This window comes from Brachyhypopomus gauderio, chromosome 3, assembly GCF_052324685.1.
Source record: "Brachyhypopomus gauderio isolate BG-103 chromosome 3, BGAUD_0.2, whole genome shotgun sequence".
Lineage (NCBI taxonomy): Eukaryota > Metazoa > Chordata > Actinopteri > Gymnotiformes > Hypopomidae > Brachyhypopomus > Brachyhypopomus gauderio.
In genome coordinates this window covers 27,408,524-27,434,526 of record NC_135213.1, presented here as the reverse complement: position 1 = coordinate 27,434,526, position 26,003 = coordinate 27,408,524, and the positions used below count along the sequence as shown (strand labels likewise).

The window sequence follows — 26,003 nt, the reverse complement described above, 5'->3', positions numbered from 1 at the left end:
AGGGAAAATGCTCAAAGCAGTTCAGCTGAAAAATGTCACAGCAATTTGTTTGTTGGATAACAGCTAGCAAAAAAAAAGGCTTTCTTTACTTCCTGAGGAGGCTTGGGTTTTTTGGTCTTTGTATGTCAGTCCTGCGGGTCTTTTAACAGTGTACTAACAGTTGATAGTGCCATCTTCTGGCCAGTAGTCTACTGGAGCAAGGGTTTTAGAATAGGTGATGTCAGTAAACTCAATAAGTGGATTAAGAATGCTGGATTTTTTTCGGATGCAGTGACTTGAACAATGACCCTCATGTTCTAAAGGCCACTTGGCTAAATAGTGGCACATTTTCCACCTTCCACAGTAATAGACTGAGACAATGCCTAGTTCCTTCCCAAAGCTATTATACTAAAAATGGGTACCCACACTGCAGCATTGCTTTACGTATTTATTCTAAAGGTTTCTTCATTTGCCCCAACATTTCCTGAGAACAAATATGTTATAATTCAACCTACTACATTATTTATTATGGATATCTCTTTGCTGCTGTAACCTTGCAATTTAAAACATTCTCTGTCCATCCATCTACCCAGCCATCCAAAGGGCACATTTAACATTAGTTCCCATATTTCATGAACATCATTACATTTTATGTAATATGTAAAATACACCTAAATATTACATTAGTAATCCAATCACAGGCTACACATCAGATAGCCCTTCCTTGAATTCATTTTAGAGTCAAAAGCTTAACTGGGGACACGCACTGACATATTGAAGCATTTATGTCGACAGCTGTATTTCTCCAGACACAGAGAAAGAGAATAATAATAATAATAATAATAATAATAATCCCAGGTTAACATCAGAATTTGGTTACACTTATCAGGCAGCTATCAATAGTTGAAAACAGGACTCATAAAAATGGCCAAGGACAGACCAGACAAACATATACCCAAAATTTCCTACATCACTCAACTGCTGTGTTCACATCACTGGCCTATCATAGCTACCCACATCAGAACTTGATGTTTGCCTATAAATGCCAATAATGGACTACCTCAAGCTGCTTGAAAAAGTGGTTAAACGCTGCACATTAACTTGATGTGAACCCCACCCTTCAAAAGGACAGGAACATGACCCACCACCCTTCAAAAGGACAGGGACATGAACCACCACCCTTCAAAGGACAGGGACATGAACCATCACCCTTCAAAGGACAGGGATGTGAACCACCACCCTTCAAAAGCACAGGGATGTGAACCACCACCCTTCAAAGGACAGGGACATGAACCACCACCCTTCAAAGGACAGGGACATGAACCATCACCCTTCAAAAGGACAGGGACATGAACCACCACCCTTCAAAGGACAGGGACATGAACCATCACCCTTCAAAGGACAGGGATGTGAACCACCACCCTTCAAAAGGACAGGGATGTGAACCACCACCCTTCAAAAGGACAGGGATGTGAACCACTACCCTTCAAAGGACAGGGAAGGCAATCCTCTAGGATGTACTAGCACCTTGGTGGTGGTATAATTTTCCATTGTCTGTATGAATACCTGAGTATTCAAACTTCAGACTGAAGACCCACTTTCACAACATTTTTTCTGTATTCACTCTTTATCTTTATCTTTATCTTGGGCAGGGATTCAGCTTGATAGTGTGTTTGTACTATCATAATGATACACCTCTGTAAGTTGCTCTGGACAATATAACCTTTCAAAGGCTATCTATATGTAAATAAAACTTGTATCCTAAAAGGCAGAGATACTCTAAAAATCTGAAAAGCCGCTATCACATGAATGCCAGTCTGGAAAGATATGGAGGAACTCAACAATGTAAAGAAGAGGATACCTTGTTCCACAGATGATGACTGACAATAAATTCAACAAAGAAAGATTTGATCAACCTAACCCTCATAATTTGCCTAATTCACATCTTACCCCCAGCCGCCAGGCTATCAAATGAATACTAATCAATCAGTCAAATCAATCAAAATGTATTTATATAGCGCTTTTTACAACAGTTGTCACAAAGCAGCGTTACAAGTGTCTGAGTCCAAGCCCCCAGTGAGCAAGCCAATGGCGACAGTGGCAAGGAAAAACTCCTAAAGAGCATGAGGAAGAAACCTTGAGAGGAACCCTCAGGGGGGAAACCCATCCTCCTCTGGCCGATGCCAGTCACCATAACAACAAATTAGAGATGGCATTAGAGATAAAGATGGGAATGATAAATAATTCTCATCTTTGTGTGTATTTATATACATGTGTTCTCTATGTAATTCTTAAAGGCTTGTCTCTCCTCGTCTCAGTATTTCTCGGGTAGGCGGGCAGCCATTTAGAAACAGAAAACAGGGAAAATTAGTTCTGTATGGGACAGATGAAATTTAAACATTTCTGGAGTGTGGCAGCAACTCTGGCATTAAATTATTACAGCCTAGCTAAAAGGGCAGAACCAGAAGGTAACACAGACTTGGGAGCATCCTGAGACATTGGTGTCCTTCCACTGCACTGTGAACAAGCTTGAGTGATCACGTGCAGTGACAAGATGACAGCACCAGTGCCCCAGTTTACCATAAAACCCTTCACCCATGAACCCCAGGATCTGTACCTTTATCTAAGGGGGTACATTAATTACCAAACGCTAAACTAAACAAGTGATTTTTCAACCTAGACTTAAAGATTGAGACTTTGTCAGAGTCCCAAACACATTCTGGAAGGTTATTCCATTGTTGGGGGGGGCTCAAAAAAGATCACCCTGTAATCTTAGTGGATCTGGGGGTTCATAATAGGAGATAACTAATGGAAGTTGAGTATTCCTAAAGATGGATGGCAGAGCAGCTGAGACGTCAGAATATCTGCTTTCATTCATTTCCAGAGGCTCAGTTGTAATCAGTAATCAGTTGTTGTTTTAATCCCCATAGTTTTATTCAAATGCTACAGAAATGTGGTCTTTCAGGATATCAACTGCAAGAAACACATCCGTTCCATCATAAAGAAGATTAAAGAATCTGCTTCCTAGTTTTTTAATTATTATTTATTTATATAATATTTTTTTGCTACACCTATACATTCTGATGCATAGATCATTATGTATATACAGTGTAATACACAAGTAAAATACACAAGTATTTTCTTTGTTTTAGTTATTTAGTTTTCAGTTTTCTGCCTATATTAAATATTCTCATACCATTCTCATTCCATTTATTCCCTGGGAATTTCCCAGGGAATGACTTCGCTAATAACTGCTAAAGGCCCATGTGGTCCAGTGCTTTAAAAATAAATAAACCACATTACAATTGTTAATTTTCCACCCATAATATTGTATATTGTAATGGATAAGTCAAGTGTATAAGTCAAGAGGTTCAGTCACAACTGGTAAAACCTCTTATGAATTATGTCTAATGTGCAAGTAGTACAATTTAACGATGAAATTATTTTCTCCAATTCTGTGTCTGGGAGTGAATGGAAAGCTTCAAGCGTTTCTTCTAATGCAAAATTTTGTTCAATATCAACCAAGCCAGATGGATTACCCATAAAATGTTTTATATTTAGTCTAATATTCTTAATTTTATTATCAAAGAAATCCATAAATACATTACTAGTTAGGTTTCCTGGAATCTGAGGTTCAGTGCCTGCTTGATTTTTTTGTAAGTTTAGAAATAGTATTAAAATATAGTTTTTATTCTCAATGAGACTAAGTATGCTGAGCGTGCTTTAGTGAGAGCCCTTTTGTATTCAATAATGCTATCCTTCCAGGCACAGTGGAATACTTCCAGCTTAGTAGATCACCATTTCCGCTCTAATTTATGTGCTATTTGTTTTAAGTTTCATGTTTGGTTAGTGTACCACGGGCGAGCTTTTAAAATGTACTCTGGAGGAGTTATCTCAAGAATCACTCAAGATAGGCAGTTTGAGTCAGAGCTCCAATTCCTTTGGTAATATTAGCCTCTTGAAGCAAATCTATTCATCCTATATTTAGCCTCCTACATTTACTGGTTAAATAAAGGGTTTATTAGGACATTCTGAAATTATATTGTATAGCCTTGTCATATGGCTGCATACACAGTTTGCCCACTGTCAACCCAGAAATACACCTGAGCACTTTATATTTTAATATGCTGAAGCACCCAAAGAGCATACAAAATTCAGACTAAGATTGCATTGCAGTCAAAATGTTTATTAGTTTTAATCCCCCAGTGTCGTGGTCCACCCTTGACTCCTCCCTTGAATCTATGTGTGTGTGTGTGTGTGTGTGTGTGTGTGTGTGTGTGTGTGTGTGTGTGTGTGTGTGTGTGTGTGTGTGTGTGTGTGTGTGTCTGTGTTAATTCGTTGCACTTGTTGCTTGTCTCATTACCGTTAGGTGTTGTACTTGTTCCTCATTCATGTTGGAGAATGTTTGTCGATGCTATGCTTGTGGCTCATCTTTGTCTAGCCCAGTCCCTGCATGTCTGTCAAAGTCTAGCTTTGTTAAATGTTGCTTAGCCCTAATGCACAGTTTGAATAAACATATTCGTTGTACACATCATCACCTCAGTCTCAGTGATCTACCAAACCCTCACTACACCCAGTAACAACTTTAATGTTTGCAAATGTCAGAAATAATACAGAAAATAGTACAGAATTTGCTATTTCTGTAAATAAAAAAATAAATAGCGCATTTCTGCGACATCAGTTCTGACAAGCTGCTAGTGATGATTTGGAAAGAAAAAATACATTCACCGGCCTCTTTCTTACAGATCATTAACACAAATGTCGAATCATCCAATCACAAGGCAACTCAATGCATTTAGGCATTTAGACATGGCCAAAATGATCTGCTGCAGTCCATACCGAGAATCAGAATTTAAGTGGCTTTGAACGTGCCATGGTTGTTGGTGCCAGACGGGCTGGTCTGAGTATTTCAGAAACTTCTGATCTACTGGGATTTTCATGCACAACCATCTCTAGGGTTTACAGAGAAAGGTCCGAAAAAGAGAAAATATCCAGTGAGTGGCAGCTCTGTGGGTGCATATGCCTTGTTGATGCCAGAGGTCAGTGGAGACTGGCCAGATTGATTTGAGCTGATAGAACAGCAACAGTAACTCAAATAACCAATCATTTCAACTGAGGCATGCAGAAGAGCGTCTCTGAATGCACAGCACGTCATACATTGAACTGGATGGGCTACAGCAGCAGAAGACCACACCAGTTTAGATTAGATTAGATTAGATTCAACTTTATTGTCATTGTACAAGTACAAGTATGCACCAATGAAATGTATTTGGCATCTAACCAGAAGTGCAATAAAAAACATTATTTACAGAAAGTGCGGTAGTGCTGATTCATAAATATAAATGTACAATTGAATATGTAATACAGCATATAATATACAGTATATACAGTAATATAGTCTGTATAATATACCGCAGAACAGTACTATGACTAGATTATTGTATACATGTGGAAATGTAGGCATGTGAATATAATAGATATTGTACAGATAATGTTTTGTATATGTCCTGGGAGCATATTACCAGTGCGTAGGAGGTGCAGAGAGAAGGTTTGCAATGTTGTGTGATGTTTAAAGTGACTGTACAGTGTTCATGAGGATGACCGCTTCAGGAAAGAAACTCTTCCTAAGCCTGCCGGAGGTTCCGGTAACGTCTGCCAGATGGTAAGAGGCTGAAGAGTCTATGGTTTGGGTGGGTAACATCCTTGATGATGTTTCGAATGGTAGGGTCAGAATTTCCCATCAACCACATGAAAACATGGATCCATTCTGCCTTGTATAAATGGTTCAGGCTGGTGTTGGTGGTGTAATGGTGTGGTGATATTTTGCTCGCACACTTTGGGCCCATTAGTACCAATTGAGCATTGTGTCAACACCACAGCCTACCTCAGTATTGTTGCTGACCATGTCCATCCCTTTATGACCACAGAGTACCCATCTTCTGATGGCTACTTCCAGCAGGAAAATATGCCATGTCATAATGCGCAAATCATCTCAGAGATTTACATATGGATGTACAGCCGACAAATCTGCAGCGACTGCATGATGCTATAATGTCAATATGGACCAGACTCTCTGAGGAATGTTTCCAGTACCTTGTTGAATCTATGCTATGACGGATTAAGGCATTTCTGAAGGCAAAAGGGGGTCCAACCTAGTACTAGCAAGGAGTAACTAATAAAGTGGCCAGTGAGTGTAGTTAAGATATGTTAAAAAATATGCTACATAAAAATACTATGAAGAGGATCATTTAAGTAGAAAGTAGGGAGAGGGTTGCTGAGATCTAAAAAGGTCAGTAATCTTATGTGTGTTTTTGTTAGGTTACCCTAACCAAATCTAGAGTAGTACCCAGATTATCCTACTCTGCATACTCACCTCTTTCAAAAAAGAACCAAAGGGCAATGAAGGTGTGATAATTTAATAAACAAATTTATATGACTCTACAGAGAGTCTACAGAGAATTCTACAGAGATTAGCTATGCTATAATTATTCTAGCCTCATTAGTGTGGATACACTCCGCCATGAGGCCTTTCATAAGGTCAAATCAGGGTGCTTACACAAAGTGTTTTTGTCTTTCACACAATAGACTCTCCCACTTCAACTGTATATGATTACCTCCCACCAATTCTTACTGATGTCAACTGTTGGATTAAAGTGCTCATAACAGATAACAACACTAATTAAAGCTGTAGCTATGGTGTGTTAAAAAAGTTAAATCATGCTGAGTGAATGTGTAGAGCCAATCTGTTTTCCAAACCAAAGTTACAAAGTAACTAGTATACAAATGGTATGTATGACAGTGTAGGATGGATTGAATACAATCCTGCAAAAAAACACCATGCTTTACTTGTATACCCTTTTAGGAGTTCCAGAGACCAAGAGAACCAAAGTTTAGTGGAATTTGAGACTCTGAATGAATGAATGAATGAATGAATGAATGTTCAATTCAATTTTTGAATGTTCAATTTATATAGCGCCTTTCTAGGTACTCAAGGTCGCTTTTACAATTTTAACACAGGTACAACTCTTACACTACCATTCACACACCGGCGAGAAGCGGCAGCCAATTGCGCACAGTGTACTCTCTACCGGGATCCACAGCCCCCTGGGGGACTGAATGGGGTGCAGGAAGGGGAGAGAGGACAGACCCTAGTGACGGAGCACCATCCACCACTGGGCATACAAACACATTCAAGCGCAGACACAGTTGCTTGGGATGACATTTAATTAAGAGCTAATTCACCCTACATCTTCAGAGCTACAGCAACATACATAAACATAAGCCCCACTAACCAGTAACAAATGAAGCTTAATGTAAAGATATGTTGCAATGTTGGTCCTAATTTAGTAAGCATGACATTACATTGGTTATACTAAATTAGGAAAGTGCCAATAGAATAAAGCAATAAATATTCCAACATAGCGATAAGTAATCAAGAGGTTTCAAATATCAATCCATATTTTTCCATACCATTCCAATCTGTTCTACCACATTCCAGCTTTCCTGTAGCATCAGACATATTGTCACTGTTAGCCCCGCCCCCACCTGTCACTCATGCCTTTGTTTTGTTTATGTAGCCATGTGGTTCTGTCATTCGTGATCTCTCCTTGTGTTTTGTAATCCCAGCCCCCTCGTTATTGTATGCAGGTGCTTCGTCTTTAGTCTTGTGTATTTAAGCCTGGTGTTTAGTCTATGTCTTTGCTGATTATTGTCTTGTCAGAGATCCCTGTTCGCTATCGTTATTGTTGTCTTTTTACGGTTTGTTCTTTTTGCTATGTGTATCTGTGTTGGCTATCTTTCGTGTACGGACTCTTTAATAGATGTGACCAATGCTTGTTCATTCAGCACCAGTTCTACAAAAGTTCTAGCAGTTCTAAAACACTTCTACCATTTCTACAAAGGGGGCAGTGGGTCACTGAGGCATTTAATTTTGCTCACGTGCAGTAAGATCCATTACCAAGACCATCTCATGTAGACAATTACTAATCATCCATTTTATCAAATGTGAGAAACGAAAGGGAAAAAGTGGCATAATCATTCGGTCATAGTAAGTAGGTGTGCAGACATGTCTGGGTGCATTGCATCATTGGTCCAATGACCTTTTCGTCAAGGCTGAAGTAACTCATACCAAATCTATCAGAGAAGAGAAGGAACACATGATGTGTCTGAGTCATCTAACCCAGATATGTGCCTTCAGACATAACATTCCTTTAACATTAAACCGTGAACTTCCTCATGCTCATTCCTTATTACTGTCAGAATTAATGAAAAAGCCTCAACATTTGAACAAGGGGCTGACATGGCATTGTAACCTAGCAACCATTGTGCTTGGCAACTATTTTCTATTTGATGGCAGTGCTAGTAAGGATGTATCTGGTGTGCCACATGCAAATGTGTGAGCTTGCCTCTTACTCTAACCGTCAACAAGCACTGGCATTCAGCTTTGAATCTCCACACAGTTTCAAATTCACTGACTGCATTACAGTGTTTCTTATAGTTTTTTTTATGTGTCGATGTTGGGCTTGTCGCTTGTATCTGTTTGACTGGAGTCTTATTGTCGTGCATGTTCTGTGTTTGCTAAAGCACTAATTCCCTATACTTATATATACTTCTATACTTCTAAAGACCTTTATTATATCATTTCCTATATATGAACAGAGTATTTGAACTATAGGGTGGGTGCTATAGTTGCCAAGCCAACATGAACTCTAAATCATGTTGGATAATCTGGCTACCACTGGGAAGGCTCAGATTCAGAACCAGCCATCTTGTCAATGAGAAAGGTCAACCAGCTGCAGTCTGTATCCCTAAGCAGTCCCACCAGGATTTCGCGGGCCTTTTTTGTGATTGTTGCGGGCTAAAATGTTTGATGTTGCGGGTGTTTTTCAAAAAAATTGCGATGGAAGTTGCGGTGTGTTTTTGCTTTTTTGTGAGTACATTACAATAGGGAGTAAATGTTGTATGGTTTCCTCTATTTAGTAGTCCATTTTAATTATCTATTTACCTATTTATTCAGGGTTGCCAACTTTTCAAGATCGCTTGAAGTGAGATTTGAATCTGGAGGGGGTGGCGAACATTAATTGTTGACGGGGGGGGGGCGGGGTTAGCGAACGTAAGTTGTTACCGGGCGGCCTGTAAAATGGACACAAATTAAGTATTATATCGAGATCGATCGCCAGTGGTTGGCGCCAGAGCGAACTAGTAACTCATAGATATGGATCAGAGATAAATAAACTTTATCTCAGTTTAAAGTTTAAACTTATAAACTTTATCTCAGACCCTCGCCACTTGCGTGCGCTGCAGTGACTTCGCGGGCTACCGTTGCATTGTGGGGAATGTAGTGTTTGTGCGTGCAAAACACCATCGGGCGGCTGTGGCCTGCGGGCCGGTTCTAATAGTAATTAAATATCATCCAGGGGGCCATAGATAATCAATTCGCGGGTCGGATCTGGACAGTTTATCCCCGCTTTCATGTAGTGTACCGGGATACTGCTTTTCCCGTTCTTTTTGCCGTTATTTTCGTCGATCATGCTGCTTTCAGTCTGCTCCTCTTGAACGTATATACGGAAGTAAGGCGGGAGTTTGTCGACGTCACATCAATACGACATCAGTGATTGGTCAAATTTGCGGGAAAGTTGCGGTGATTGGCTGAAGTTGCAACACCGCCCTGAATTCGCGGGGTTTGCTTGAAGTTGCGTTGAAGTTGCAAATCGCAACATCGCGACTTTCTGGAGGGTCTGCCTAAGTGCCATTCTCAACAATTTTCATTTTACTCTACCATCACTATCTTCAAGCTCCAATTTCAGATCCTGTATCTAAAACAGAGAACCTGTGACTGGTTATTGGTTGGTCCATTACAATAACACTATTACATGTAATAATACATTCTGACCTGTATTTCTATATTATTGAAATGCTTCACATCAGCATTTTTAGCAGGATTGATGTCTGAATCGGAACTGACAACTCAGAGTAAAGGTCCAGGACTGGAGGCTAAGATCTGTGGGCTTAAGAAGGGCACACTGATGAGGGTGAGATGAACAACCAGTGTCAGTAGGGCAGGTGAATGAAAGAGAGGGAGTGGACTAGAATGAGTGGGCATGTCCATGGGCATCTTCCTCACAGCCTGGGACTGACTTACCAAGACTAACTAGCTAACTAACTAACTAAATACTAGCTAGATACTATAAATAGAATAGACTAGACTAGACTAGACTAGACTAGAATAGAACAGAATAGAATAGAATACCATTCAGTTCCCAATTCTCTAGATGGAAAGCTTTGCTGTGGGTCTTCTTAACTCTGCTCTATATCCACTGTCTGTCTGACAGGTATGTCTATGAGTTTGCCCGGAGACATCGGAGTGTCCCAGCAGGCTTCATGCTCAACGTGACCCTGGATCATGCCAGGATGGCTAAGAACTGCTGCAGCCCAAAAGTCTCCACCCCTTGCTTCCTCCAAGAGGTACGCCATTCCTGCTGGAGATGAGCAAAGAGAACGTAACGGAAATGATGAACAAAATAAATAACTGTGAACTGATACTTCTTCATTAGCCACGTGGGAGCTAAACGCTCACAATCCATAGCAGACCATTATTCTGAAGAACGAATGGGCATTACTCATTCATGAAATAACACTGACAAAGGTTACCATTAAAAATTCAGCATGTTCAGCGTTATTCTTGATATGTGCATATAATGAGAAAAGAGGTCATAAAGATAGTATTCTGTTGGTAGTGTCCCCAATTTCTAGGAGAAAATGAAAATGAAAAGCTGTGACAACAACACACACACACACACACACACACACACACACACACACACACACACACACACACACACACACACACACACAGCCCACGTGTACACAAAAATTCAAATTGCACAAATGTAAAATGTACAGAATACTGTGTAAAACCTTGACATAATATTTCTTAGTAGTATCAGAACACAATGTCCACAATATCAAGTTCCATCTATTGCCAACATCATGACAAATAAGTTAATGTACAATATGCACAAAAATATAATGATCTAATCACTACAAACATTAATGTGATGAATACTATTATTCATTCTACTGTACTAAGTGTCTAATCTGTGAGGTCTTAAAAAATCCAAATCCTCACAGCTGAAAGGAAAATGAATTTAGTTGATATATGATAACATTATTTTGTTAAATGTGTTTGTAGAGTGACTCATTTTATAGGAGTACACATGAACCAGATCAAACTGTACCTTTGTGGTTCATCATGTGCACATTAAAGGGAGCCTTTGGTTAAGCTCCATTATAGCACATAAAAAGCTGCCTCCAGTTTAAATGCACCATTTCTGGAATAAGTGAACCAAATCATGTATTAAACATGCATGTCGCACCATGTGGCGATGAGCAACTTGATTGAGGGCAATTCATGTTCAATGTCATTATAGTGATCGGTGGTTACAGATGAATATGAGGGAAACAAGACAGGTGCAAATAATGAAGGGCAGACGGCGCAAGGATATTTGGAGCCATTCCCCAACACACACACACACACACACACACACACACACACACACACACACACACACACACACACACACAAATAAATTTGGTACATCATGCTGCTTTGTTCATTTTTTATTTTGGCCAAATGAGAACATGCACTGCTTTCCCCCTGGCTGCCAGTCACTGGCGACGTGAGACAAAAGTGGCCCAGATTCAGACATTAATGACCTGAACTGGATCTGCTGGTTAACCAAGTTTTTCTCTTAGCCTGATTGATACGTAGGGGAGAGTACATTGGAATTGGTTTGAATACAAAGCAATAACCAAGCAATTGTGTTCCATTGATAATTTGAAAGATATCAATACACAGCAAGCGTATTGTATGTGTTAGGCGGCATAAGTTTGTGTGTGTGTGTGTGTGTGTGTGTGTGTGTGTGTGTGTGTGTGTGTGTGTGTAAATATTAGTGAAGTCTTGCTGTCTTATCTTTGCAAAAGGTGAATCTGTGGACCATATCCTTGTGGACAGGCACGTGGCCTCCAGAGCTGAGGACATTTTATGTTGTTTTTTTTAATTAATTGTTTGACTTTGTCGTCTAGTGCCTCACTTGCCCCATAGCCCTGGTCAGAAATCCATTCCCTGAGCAGGGGCGGGAGACAAGACTGTTGGGAATGTGATGCTGATCAGTGACTATGTCCTGCATGGTCTAGAGACCAGACAGTTCAAATCTCAATTAAATCTTTGCCCACACACACTATGAAATTCATATGAATATCTGCCACATTGGCTAATGTGTGGTACTTAAGTCACCATTTAACCCTAATGCTGATTCATCTGACTTGTCTAAGAAAAAGATTATTACATTTTTAACATTTGCTTTTCTTATGCTTATATTCTCAGATCTTAGTAATAACATTTGCACTTTTAGACTGAACATGAGAGGGAGCCAGATTTGGGACAAGTTAAAAATAAGTAAAAATAATTACAATAGCATAGGTATAAGAGGGAAAAACCTTTACCACAAACCGGCACCGCCTACACCAAGTAAAAAATGACCCCTTGTTCCCTTGCTATTCAGAGGCAGTTCAAAGACCAAGCAGCCAACATACGATAGCATTTACATATGATATGTTTTGGATGTTGTAGAAAGGGTTGTAATCACTACATCCACATGACAGCAAATGCTGTAATTACTTCATGAACACCAGATGCAGTTATGTGTTTACATTGACGAAAAATATTCGTCACCAACCAGCCAACTGGCAAAACTAAGTACGTGTGCATAAATTACTCATAAAAATAGACATAGACTCATAATTACATCTATAATAATTACATTTATAATAATTACTTATATAATGTCACCTAAAACGGATGACAGTTGTTATATTTTCTAGACAATGGAAATAATGCATAATCTGCTAGCAGTGGAGACAAAGCTGGTGGTAGAGTCAAATGAAAGAGAGGACTTGTGTGGTCAGTCTGGACACCACATGCCACCCAGCATGCTTGACACAGCTGATGTAAAGGCACTGCTCTGTGGAGGGTGTGGAGGTCACTGCTCTGTGGAGGGTGCGGAGGTCACTGCTCTGTGGAGAGTGCGGAGGTCACTGCTCTGTGGAGGGTGCGGAGGTCACTGCTCTGTGGAAGGTGTGGAGGTCATGGCTCTGTGGAAGGTGTGGAGGTCATGGCTCTGTGGAGAGTGCGGAGGTCACTGCTCTGTGGAGAGTGCGGAGGTCACTGCTCTGTGGAGAGTGCGGAGGTCACTGCTCTGTGGAAGGTGTGGAGGTCACGGCTCTGTGGAAGGTGTGGAGGTCACGGCTCTGTGGAAGGTGTGGAGGTCACGGCTCTGTGGAAGGTGTGGAGGTCACTGCTCTGTGGAGAGTGCGGAGGTCACTGCTCTGTGGAAGGTGTGGAGGTCACGGCTCTGTGGAAGGTGTGGAGGTCACGGCTCTGTGGAAGGTGTGGAGGTCACGGCTCTGTGGAAGGTGTGGAGGTCACTGCTCTGTGGAGAGTGCGGAGGTCACTGCTCTGTGGAGGGTGTGAAAGTCACTGCTCTGTGGAGGGTGTGGAGGTCACTGCTCTGTGGAGGGTGTGGAGGTCACTGCTCTGTGGAAGGTGTGAAAGTCACTGCTCTGTGGGGGGTGTGGAGGTCACTGCTCTGTGGAGGGTGTGGAGGTCACTGCTCTGTGGAGGGTGTGGAGGTCACTGCTCTGTGGAGGGTGTGGAGGCCATTGCTCTGTGGAGGGTGTGAAGGCCATTGCTCTGTGGAGGGTGTGGAGGTCACTGCTCTGTGAAGAGTGTGGAGGTCACTTTAGTGTTCAAATGTTTACATATATAAATTGTTAAGGGTGTTTATATATTTAAGTGTTTAGTAGGTTCAGATGTTTGTATAAAACACATCAGTTTAACATTTAGATTTTCACACAACAAATAAAAAATAACTATACTGGAATACAGTGGAGGTGATGAATATGATAATAATGGTGATAATGGAGGAAATGATGATGATGATGATGAGAATGAGGAGTAAAGGGAAGCAACAATGAGTATTTAAAACATCATAAAACTGGGTAAATGCCCTTTGGTTGTTGTATAATTGCTGAGTAAGACAATAAGAAGAACTTAAACTGAACATGAGGGGGAGCCAAATTTGGGACACAAAGTAGAAATTATTTTTATGCACTTTCATAGTGATGACGGTGTCATTATTTTTGTTCCTCCACTTAGAAATCATCAGTGCTGATATTGATAGTAACTGATAGTAATGGCAAAGTCTCATTTAATCTGAAACTCAATGCTTACACTGTTTACACTTGATCTGTCTCTTGATTTAATCTGGACTGCTAACATCAACAGGTTTAATTTATCTGATGGATTTGATGTGCTTAATAGATCTAATTATTTCATAAATTAATTAATCTATTACATAACGACAACACATTTCTGTTATTTGGTTCAATTTTAATTTGTACAGGTGCAGTATGTCATTCAAACCACAAGCACATTATTACAATCCTGCCTGATAAATGTCACCTTACTGTTAATTGCAGGTTAACTGCATATTATGGAAGTCTCCTGCAAGTACAGTTTGAAGAGGCATCAGTGATTTCTCATCATTTCCAGTCTGGGCTTGCTAAATGCTGTTTTCAGGGAAGGCCTAAATGTATCATTGAAGAGGTAAGGATCAAATCAAATCAGGATCATATTCATGCAATTGCAGTCCCTGATACATGGTCCTGACTCCTTCTGGACCACATGGTCAGATATTGGTTAGACCTTACCTATACAGTATTTTTCTGCAGAACTGAACGTGTTGTAATTTCCTTAATGTGGCTTAAACGTACACGTACATGTGATTTAATTCAAACCATGGAAGAAATGTGTTATATTTTTCTTTCTGAGATTTAGGGATTACACTAAGCACCTGAGGTAGACAGAACAGAGGTGAAAGTAAAAAGAGACAGAAGGGTGAATTTCTGAAACAGAGAAAAGTCCTATAACCACATCACAATCAATAAGCCTTGGCTGCTTTCTTCTTGACTGAAACTCTTCCTCAGCTCAGATCACAGACACATGACTAATTAAATTACTCCCATTGGTAAATCTCATTCCTCTTTGTGCTGTTTTAATTTGTGGTAGTTTACCAGCTTCCTAAAGGTCCTGTGCAAGGAATCAATACTATCCTCCATGCCTAATGAATTCAAGATGTGCTGTGGCAAAGGACTACTTGATAGCCTCACCTGCATGGATAACCTGAAAAGACAACCACTGGCATCTGGGAACACAACTGAGATCACTGGGACACAGCTCTGTGAGAACCACCAACCAGACAGTCTGGACAGGTGCTCAGTTCACCATCCATTACAAAGAATAAACATGTGTTCTTAAAACGTTATTTAAAAACATTCTCTTTTGATCACAGCTTTGTGTCAAAGCAGAGCAAAGCAGATTTTGTGCCATTTCTGTGTGGCATTTGTCATAAAACATATCGCCCACCATCCAATGCTGCAACTCCAATACCAGAAGCTACATGAATAATGTTGATATATATTGTGTTTTCTTGATGCGTTGTTGTACTAAATCCTACCTGTGGTTTTAACTGTCAAATGTTATAGTCATAATGCAACATTGGTCAAATTAACGGTAGGTAAGTCACTTTATAAATGTAAACATTATAATCACAGTTTAAATACAGTAACTGATTTGGATGAACATAACGTTCTCATTCAGGTGTTTACATAATCAACTTGCTGCGGTGATGAAGCCACCAGAATAAATATCCACCCTCAATTACATTCTATCCCCCCAGCTTAATAAAACACCAAGCACTCATTCTCGCTGCATACTACAATTATTCATTTGCATTTCCTATGCATTCTATATACAGATTTTAGTAAAGTAGGGTGCCTTTGCATTTATCTCCAGGCAACCTTCAAATAATAATAACCATTTTGTTGCCTCTCTGTTGCATAATGAAGCCCCACGGCAGAACTTAATATATTACTTATAAGGGTCATTTCTGAACACTGATTGAAGATCAGTTTCATGCACATAATACATTGGTCAGCCAGCAGTACCGGAGATTGGCTGCTATAGTTTCAGTTAAGCTTTGCATAAACTATCTGGTGCAAGCTAACGCAGTAGGCTGTGATGCACTGTACACAGCTGATAAAGCTCCCTGTGGACATGGGTAGACAGGAAAAGTGGAGTCCATGCCGAGATGCTGACAGGCTCACAGAGAAGCCGTGATTAATTCACCCCAGACTGTAATTAGTGGAACTCCTCTGCCTGGTGTACCTTCTATAGTGGGAAGGGAGGAACATCCTGAAGCCCTGGTGTCATTTATTTATTTTTATTCTCATGTCTCAAAAAAGATTATATAAGCCTCCTTAGATGAGATTGCTCTCACAAAGCAGATTGATGTTTTACAAAACCATTCCCTATGTGGTCTTACAGTCTAGATGGTGTCATGGTAAGGGTTCATTTATTTAATGTGATTCAGGGTAACAAAGGCTGAACTCAACAATGGCGATCAAGTTTCTTTTTTCTCACATTTTTTTTTTCTCTCATTATTGTGCCGATTCCCTTTCTAGCTTTACTGTCTAGCTGCTGGCCAAAGAGTGGACAACTATTATGTGTTTTAGCTGTTTATTTTTCTCTCTCTCTTAATATCCACTGTGACCCAAAATGTCCTGGAGTTTGTTATTATCGTTCTGGTGCACTGAGTCAGAGGTATTAGGACTGTCATCCTCCTGCACTCTGTTAGAATGGGCTGGAAGCTAAATGCCTAAAAAAGATAACAGCTTCTATTCAAGACAGTACTGATCATTTTATGACCTTTTTTATGTTTAAAACCTTTAAGATGGACTAGCAACAGACTCTTATTTCATCCTATAATTACTGCAATCAGTAAATTATGCAAATAGTATGATGAGTAGCAAAAATTTTCAAGAATTTTATTGCCATGTGCACAGAAAACTGGCAGTTAGACTGTGCAATGAAATTCTTACTTTTGCATAATAATGTGAAGTGGATTAATTCAACATGTTTGTGTCCAGATATTTGTTCCAGATTGGAGTTAAGCACACATCGGTCTCGCTGCCGGTGTTAACAACTATCCAAAATCACCTTAGAAACACAGTGGAGGCCTGCTGCTCAGAGGCGAATGACACCAAAGCATGTTTAGAGGAAAAGGTAGGAATGTGTCACCAGTGAATGGCATTAGCACTCTCATCAGGACTGCGCGGTGATGAATGGCTGTAAGTCATACGCAATAGGTGGCTTGAAGAGATTCTACTTTGGATCCTTTCATTAGGTTCTCAGCCCAGTGACAAATTGTGTTGAAATCACAGTTGCCCACAGCCTGTTTGGAAAGGAGACGCTTATACCACAGTAAATATTAGAAAGGGTTTTGATGGACAGAAGTGCTTCCGTGCGACCAGTGGTCCGTGCATTCATTTATAATCACTGTAAGATAAACATGGCACTGATACAAATGACTCCAGGTTTATTGCATAATTGTAACAAACTATATTAAACAGCTTTAATTGAATATAGCACAAAACGGTCCACAACAAAATATCCACCTGAAGTCAAGGTCACTACCTTGACTATAATTACACGTTGATTGTTCTTTGGAAAATCTCCAGTTACTATAAGTACGTTTAGGTCAATCAGAGCCCCGGTACAACACTCAGTCATTAGTACCTGCTCCAGGCTAATTAAATCTTAGCACTATGGGGCCCTGGCGCGTATTGAATGAAGTTCTACTTACCGTAAATTGATTTCTAGAAATCACGACCTCTCACTTATGAGTTCTTTGAGTTGTGAAGGCTGCTGGGTTAAGAACTGTCAAGAAATTTTGCAGCCTTTAATCTTTTTGTCAACGTGTGATAAAAACGATTTAGAAGAATGCATTGTTTCCTTTTGAGATTCCATCCTGTCAGCCAGTGAATACATTTACTCTCTCAACCTTTTTAACATACAGGAGAACAGCCTAGAAAAGAAGGCAGCTCTGTTGACCAAGGCGGATGGCTTCTGCTCACAATACTTTAAACTTGACCTACCTGCATTCAAAACAATGTAAGCTCTTTATGAATATTCATCACCATAAAATGCAGTTAATTTTTTACTCAATGTTCCACTCAATATATAACTTCATGGGAGTACAAGCCCACTTCACAGATATGCTGCTTCTGTAATTTTAAGCAAATGAGAAGTGCCAATTGTTTGTGTATGAACAAGATGGGAGTCCAACATAGGAGACCTAATATAGGTCATCTAACCCTGTGTCCTCATAAGGACTCGAAAGTAAGCTAGACTTTACCACTGATCTCTGTGTAGGAGTGAGTCTGAGATGGGGAGGCACATCACAGCCCATAATTTTTGGTAGGGACAAATGCAGCTGTTTTCTATTTTGAGGGTGACCGTCCACATCTTCCGCGCTTCCTACGCAATGCAGTGTTGCACCTCTTATTAGAACTGTAGAAGTGTTTTTCGCGTTGCTAAAACCGAATGTATTTCCCCAGGATCTCCAGTTAGCGTTTAAAAGCTAAACCACACCAGATCCATTACTCATTAACCACATTAGCACTAGAACCCTGTCTGCACGGGTAAAGCCCAATCGCTTCCGCACATTTATACGTTTCTGTGTTGCAGGGTTGAGCGCGAGGTCCAGGGAGAGGGGGCCGAGGCGCGAGCCCAGGCGTGGGTGGAGCTCGTCACGTCCTGCTGCTTCCAGCACTCTCCCGCGCAGCTGTGCCAAAATCTGGTGAGCACTCCACTGACGCCAACCGGTCCTATATTACGGAGAGCGTGGCATCACTAGGCTGACTAATCGGAGCCCAGTGGAGCGTGATGGTGTGTGTTGACAGGAAAGGGGGGTGTGTAAGACAACAATGTGGCAACCTCCTTTAGACCAGAGATTTAGTGACGGATTACAGGTTTCACATTACATGGTAATTATAATTTTGGATATGTATGCGTTTTAAAGGCCCACACAGTGTCATACAATTAGAAATAATATGTGATGGGGCGGTATCAGCTTCCACAGATACTGTTTTTATATTACAGAGATTCAGATGTAAAGCAGTAAATGTCAGCACCTCTCTAAAAGCAGTACCATCTAATCATTAACATTTAGCAGGAGCGTCATCTCCACGTAATCTCCCTGTTCATTAACTGCCACTGTTGTTGCCTTTCACAGACAGAGGCGATCGTTAAATCAGAGGATGGCTCTACAGCTTGAATACTTGCGGAAGCTTCCTGTCGGAGACTCTGAAATTAAGTGTTGTGAACATTTTACGTTAATTCATTTTAAGAGCGCAAACTTCTCGCGATCTCACATTGTATGCATAAATAAACCTGAACGGCCATGCGCATTGTGGACTTACATCATTTTACCTCGTGACTGATGATGTTAAACATTCAAAAAATTAAAGACCATTAAAAATGCAACCACTCTTTCGAAACCAGCTTGCTGTTTTGACAAAACCAGATACTTTTATCTCAGCGACAGAAGTATGTAAATGTACACGCTATAGGCTAACAAATCGATTCATTTCAAATTATACATTTGGACTTCACGGACGTGAACTTTTGCTATAGCTTTAGAAGTGGTTTTCTATCCAGCCGAACAGCCCGTCTGCGATTTCATACTTGTGCACATTTTTCTCCGTGTATTATTGTTACGTTTCACGCGCAATTGTAAGCTAATGGTTACCATTGGTTACCAATGACTACTTCATCTTTAACACGATCTATCGAATATTTTGATTTTTAATGATCAAAACACCATCATTACCGTTTATTTAAAGAAATACTGGTAAACATCTTTCCGAGCTTCTGCACTGTGATTGTTTTGAAGTGAGCTGCTAATGCAAATTTTAGAAAGAACTATAATGATTTGGACCATTGTTAGCAAGTCACTGTGCTCAGATAATTTAACTATTTTGTATGTGTGATGTGGTAATGAGAAATTCTGCGGTAATGAGTGGGACGGAAATGTCTGTTTGGTGTTCTCATTCTCTAAATGTATTATTCTAACAGACCACACGCTCAGAACGTTCAATATCATGAATATATATTTCCTAAAACTACTTGAATGATGTGTGTAATGTGTGTGAAATATCTTTTTTTCATAACTGTACACAAGATATAAATTGGCTTGTTGGTTTAACATGCCAACCACTTTTGTCAACTGCTAAAGCATCACCATTCCCCCAGGTGTGGAAATGTGGTCAAGGCCCTAGCATTTAATACCTCGAACTATTCAGATTTACAGTTTAACTTGTCAGTCATATGTGTGTATAAAGATTCTCTCTCTCACTCTCTCTCTCACACACACACACACTCTCTCTCTCTCTCTCTCTCTTTTTTGACTAGATTTTAAAAATCTTGAATCTATTTTACTTCCCAAAGTTCACCAAAATGTACCAAAGTGTACCAAAATATTTCCTGATTTATTATATGAAATTGTATGACATTGCAAACATTGGGCAGGCAGTATTTTAGGGAAAAATTCAAAGGTTCCTAGAGGGCTAATAATTGTTTACCATAACTGTATATATAATGCAAGTATTTGTGTATCATTTGTGATCTATTAGACGATGAAACAGAATCAGTTTTAATGTAATTGTGCAAGACTGACTTTTGAACACCAGATGGCAGAATTGTATAATCTATAAACAAAGGAACATGTGAGTTATAAGAACTGTTAGGGCAGTGGTTCCCAAACTTTTTCTACCCCCCCCCCCCCCTTAGTAGATGAGAATATTTTGCCCCCCCCCCCCCCCCAACCCCACACACACACCCCCCCATATTGACACGTTTTACTTCCAAGCTCCGTGCCCCCTCTGTAATAGCTCCTCGCCCCACCTACGGGGCGCGCCCCGCACTTTGGGAACCACTGTGTTAGGGTCTCACCATTTGCCAAGCTGGTTTTGTATACACCCTTACACTTATGTATATGTACGTGTAATTCAATTTAGCAAAACATTAGTTGCTCTTCTGTACTTAAAAACTGTCACATATTGTTACATTCATCTAAGAGCATTAACCATACTAAAATACCCCCTACTAATATAATTTGTGAAGACACTTCTTGTATACATTCTTATTTTATGTTTCATAAAAGTACATTCACTGATCCAGTGGCACCTAAAGTGATGTTTCAGTACTGTTTCAGTAGGCTACTAATCCCATTATAACATAAGAACTATGGTTCATCACGAGCTCAGTCTGTGGCTGCTTGAGCAGTTTTAGATAAGAAATATGGATACAAATAAATTCAGTTTATTTTTTAATATTCATTTATTTCAAAAAATATAAATTCTAAAATCACTTCAGCTGTGTGCTCTTAAGTCACAAAATTGTGATTTCAAATGTTATCTGTTTAAAACACACTAGTATTAATATAGGCTTAATTTAAACAATGTGAAATTTACTCCAACATGCCTTCTGCAAAATTCATCAGTTTGCACTACATAATCTCTCAAAACACAAGTTACAAATTAATTCAATTATATTGTTAAAAGGATGAAGGATTGCTGACAGACAGGCCACAGACAAGAACATGGCAGCGCAACATGGCAGTGCAACTGTGAAATCTCCTGTACAATTCTGCAATCATCTTGGATTCCAGTGCTGGTATCACGTGTGCAAATCATTTGAAATTTAATGACATTCACACATAAAAAGTGTTCTGCTCAACAAGCATGGAGTTCCAGAATATTTAAAGCTTGTGAGTAACTTAGAAGACCGACTGATGAGTAGAAAACGCTCAAATAATGCACATGAATATAAAAGTGTATTGAGCAGCATTAACGCCACTAAACAACTTTAGTGTGTCTCAGGTATTACTGTACCCTTAGTTAGGTCACTTAGGTCATTTGTGCGGGATAAACACTTCAAAGAGAAGAAGCAGGAATCCGTTAACGGCTGTGATATAATTAGGTGTGACAGCAGAAATCTACAGTATGGATGTAACATACAATTAAAGCAGCCTTAGTGCAAAATGCAAATAATTAGAGTGGATCCTTAGAGAGGAGCTTTAGTTAGATTACGTTAGAACCTTTTGCTTTTTCAACATATGTGATCACTTGTAAAGGGATACAAATATTTTATAATACTGTAATAAGTGTATTATATTTATGATTATAAAGCTAAGCATGATCAACATTAAACATTACTAAAAGATTAAGAACAGCTATATATAACAATATATTATTTTAAAATCTCATGTTTTGTCCTCCATTTTAATAATACATTTTTCACTCAAAATTTTGTTCAGGAGGCACACTAAAGAGACAGGAGATGCACTAAAGAGAATATTAATATTAAAATCCATGCTGAGCAAAAAAAAAAAAAAAAAATTTGTCAATGTTTGCTTTTTTCGATGCCTGTCATCTAAAACAAGAGGTAGAGCTACAAAAACATATCAAAATATTATTTTCCTGCTACAGGAAAATGCAATTACAGTAATTCCTTATATAAAAAAAAAGTCAGGTGTAAAATACGCAGAGGGGTTAGGGTGGGGAGTGTCTCCCAGGGCAGGTGAGAAACAGCTACAGCATTTTCTGTTGATCAGCAAAACAGTGAAATGATGACTTGCATAGTAGTAGGAGATGATGAGGTGGCAGCCAGGGCTTTTGGGAAAGAAGAAACAAACAGACGATACGATACATGCAGGGACGACCTCAGACGGGAGGTCAGATATTCTGCTCCTGGCTGGTACCATCTATTCAGGGAATGCATCACTCCAATGGGGAAGTCTTTTTTTGAGTCCCTTTAAGAATATCCCTTGACCGAATTGCTTTCCACACAGAGAAAAAGATTCCTTTAGAATTCACAGATGAACCACTTGAAATTATAGCTCATTTTGTAGGCTGCTGATTGGCTGCATGAGGAGGAGGGACTATAGTGATGTCTCAGACCCTTGACGCTTCCAGAAGTATTTGTAGTCATCATCATCTGAGTCCATGTCAATTCTAATCTGAGGCACGTTTAACGGGATTCGCTCTGGACTGAAAAACAGATTAAATATAGAATTTAATTTCATTGATCATTTAAGAGAAGGATGGATTCAACACAGTAGACATAACAGAGTTGTGGAGTTTCAGGTCAACAGTTTCCTTTATAGCTACACATAATGCATTATCAGTCCAGTTTGTATTCATCACTGAACTTTATTAGTTCATTTTTAATTATATTTGGAGTATTTGGAGAATTTGGAATCGCAACAGAAATTGCCTTCATTATGTTGCTTTGACAATAGTTTCTAGGCTCCATAATCAATATCAACTTTGCTTTTATCAGCACAACCCTGGCATTAGTATATCAATGCCACTGTAGCTGCACAGTATGACCCGTGTTACTGAGACCAAAGCCTTCATCAGAGGAAGGGCATTCATCTCTCTCAACGGGTGTAACAGGGAAGGAAAACAAGATTCCTCAGAAGTACTCAGTGATGTTTGTCTAGACAGCTCATCAGTACTTGTATGTGTAGTCATCATTGTCACTAATCTCGGCTTTTCTCTGGTACACTGCTCACGCTACCTGGAGTCGCACAATGCAATCTGCCTTGATCCTCCATCTGGTTCAGGCTATCCATAAGCCTTCCAGGCACTACTGCGCCAAATGTGCAATGGACATGCGCACACACGCATGAATACACATACGCAAACACACATGCACACACACAAGTGCACACACATCTGCATACACGCATGTTCAAGCACACACACACACACACACACACACACACACACACACACACACACACACACGTGCACACACACACTAGCACACACACACACAAACATGCACACAGGGTCATGCGTACACATGCACACACTCCCCCAGACATTTAAATATGCTACATTCAAACAGATCTTCCCTCACTCACTCAAGTGCTGGTCTCTCACACCCCCCGACTCACCTCGACACCAGGCTGTCCTGACAGCAGTGCAGGTTCTCAGCAGGATGTGTATCGGTCATGAAGGGGCTTCTCTCCTGCGGGACAGGATGAGTGGGGAGTGTGGAACACAAAGAAATCCTGCATTTAGCACATGCATGGCTGCATTCAGCACCTTCCTGTACACACAAATGCCTCGCACACACATTTTGATATCCACTGGGATTTCCGGAACCCAGATCTTGAGGGTAGTTATTGCATATCAGTTGCAGTGAATGAAGAAGTAATGCTGAACCTGAGCATATGTTGGCATGTGCTGTTAGAAAGTACCATCATAGTTAATATCATATCGTGCAAGCATAGAGGACTTTATGCACATCATGCATGTCAATTTGGGCCATACCTGTCAAGTTTTTGATTTAAAAATAAGGGAAATTTGCGCTGGTTGCTGTGAGTATTCCCAGCAGCCCAACCAAGGTCCAGGACCCCTTACATTTTACATGAAGTCTTCACTTTTTTGGTAGGAACACCTTCTCTCTCATTACATTCATCCATCTGATTTGTTTTTCTTGTTTGTTGTTCCCGCTGTCAGCAATAACCTTGCTAGAACTGACACTTGGTCTACCGCAGGTTGCTATTCTCGCGAGGCTAGCAACATAATTCATGACGACGGAAAAGAGGGGTAAAATACGGTAGTTTCCTGGCCAAAACGGGAGACATGACAGGTACGATTTGGGCCCATTTGCTTACATATGCAAATATAAATAAGCTTTAACACCCACATTTCCCACAAGGTCATGGTCAACATGTTACTACTGCCAGATCATTCTGCAATGCATCGACTAAACAAATCGACTAATTTGCTGCTGAAATATGTTGACAAGAGAAATTGAGCTAAAAGCAAAGTGGTGTTCTGCACTACGAGCCTGTTCCTGCCCACACTGGAGCATGCTGAAGTAAAAGTGTGCCTTGAAAATTCAGGAGGTAAAAAGAAGGGTTTAAAGTCAGGGATGGGAAAGGAGACAGGGATGGAGGAGGCATTAGCACGGACGGCCAGTGTGTTGGAAGAAACACCCGAGAGACCGAGGGTCAGCGGTGCCGGCGCCGTTCGGCTCCTACTTACTGTCGGAGACCTTCTCCCCCAAGAAAGGTTCCTGCTCCATCATGTCCAGGGGAATTTTTATGCTGGGGACGGTCTCGTTGAAGGGGCAGTCCGACTGAGGGGGAGGGAAAAGGGTTCACTGAGTGCATAAGAGGCCAGAGCAGGTGGGGGCCGGGCAGCGTTCAGTGTGCACATTTTATGATTTATTAACAGCATGCTGTGAAATTTCTATTGAAAATTAGGAGATGCAACTGCATTCTCAAAGATAATAAATGACAATAGTAATAATGACAAAAGGTTTATTTTAAACTACTGAATCCCACTCCACTGAATGACCAATTTCCCTGCCAAAATGTGAATCTTTTGCATTTTTTAATGCTAAAAATTATTCAATCTATATATTCAACAGCTGATGTTCTGACATTTTCTGAAGCATAGTTCCTGGTTAGGCCCAATATTGACACTTGGTTCTCAAGAGACACAGATGGGTAAACCAGGAGAGACCAAAGGTTGCATAAGCACACTTTTAACAGGAGGCCTGACAGGACATGACACCTGCCTGTCTCCCTGCACTGGCCTGTCTGACAGCCACTGAACTGGGAGAGACAGACAAAAGGAGCTACACGCAGGACGAGGAGAACAACTGAAAAAGCATCTGAGCCATGATAATGACATCACTAGTCTTTAGAATTATTTGTATCTGTGAGGATATGATCTCCACCAGCGGTGAAGAGAGCAGTGTTTGGCCGACTCACATCTTCCGCCTCACTGTCTATGCTGCCACTTTTCTTCTTCTTCGTCCTTTTCTCGTCTTCCTTCTTCTTCTTGTCCTTCTCTGGGATGACGTCGTCCAGGAAGCTGAGATCATGCTGAGAGAAGACGTAGTCCATGGCCTTCCTCACGGCAACCAAAGCCAAGATCTGGCCAATAATATCGCAGGTGACGTGTTAGACATTGGATTAGGTCATGGGTTAAAGCAAGAAATTTTCATTTGACTGAAAATTTTTCCTGAAAAAGACAAT

The 26,003-nt window shown here is 40.3% G+C and overlaps 2 protein-coding genes across 5 annotated transcripts in view; one reads left to right on the top strand and one right to left on the bottom strand.

Moving 5' to 3' along the window:
• The window catches only part of gc (GC vitamin D binding protein), a 44,012-nt gene extending 24,599 nt beyond the window's left edge, over window positions 1–19,413 (top strand). The window contains exons 3-10 of the mRNA XM_076998487.1: window positions 10,311–10,443; window positions 12,862–13,757; window positions 14,518–14,644; window positions 15,107–15,309; window positions 17,026–17,161; window positions 17,955–18,049; window positions 18,626–18,737; window positions 19,173–19,413. Coding sequence (XP_076854602.1) covers window positions 10,311–10,443; window positions 12,862–13,757; window positions 14,518–14,644; window positions 15,107–15,309; window positions 17,026–17,161; window positions 17,955–18,049; window positions 18,626–18,737; window positions 19,173–19,214 — 1,744 coding nt within the window. The 3' untranslated portion in view covers window positions 19,215–19,413. The remainder of the gene's footprint in view (window positions 1–10,310; window positions 10,444–12,861; window positions 13,758–14,517; window positions 14,645–15,106; window positions 15,310–17,025; window positions 17,162–17,954; window positions 18,050–18,625; window positions 18,738–19,172) is intronic.
• Window positions 19,414–21,266: 1,853 nt separating this feature from the next.
• The window catches only part of slc4a4a (solute carrier family 4 member 4a), a 44,450-nt gene continuing 39,713 nt past the window's right edge, over window positions 21,267–26,003 (bottom strand). For 2 of the 4 annotated variants that reach the window (XM_077000851.1, XM_077000848.1), the window contains 4 exons: window positions 25,737–25,901; window positions 25,003–25,096; window positions 23,904–23,977; window positions 21,269–22,989 (listed from right to left, as the gene is read on the bottom strand). In XM_077000851.1, the coding sequence (XP_076856966.1) occupies window positions 23,940–23,977; window positions 25,003–25,096; window positions 25,737–25,901 (297 nt within the window). In that variant the 3' untranslated portion in view covers window positions 21,269–22,989; window positions 23,904–23,939. Of the gene's footprint in view, window positions 22,990–23,903; window positions 23,978–25,002; window positions 25,097–25,736; window positions 25,902–26,003 lie in introns of all 4 variants that reach the window. The other 2 variants (XM_077000849.1, XM_077000850.1) reach the window with 2 other exon arrangements.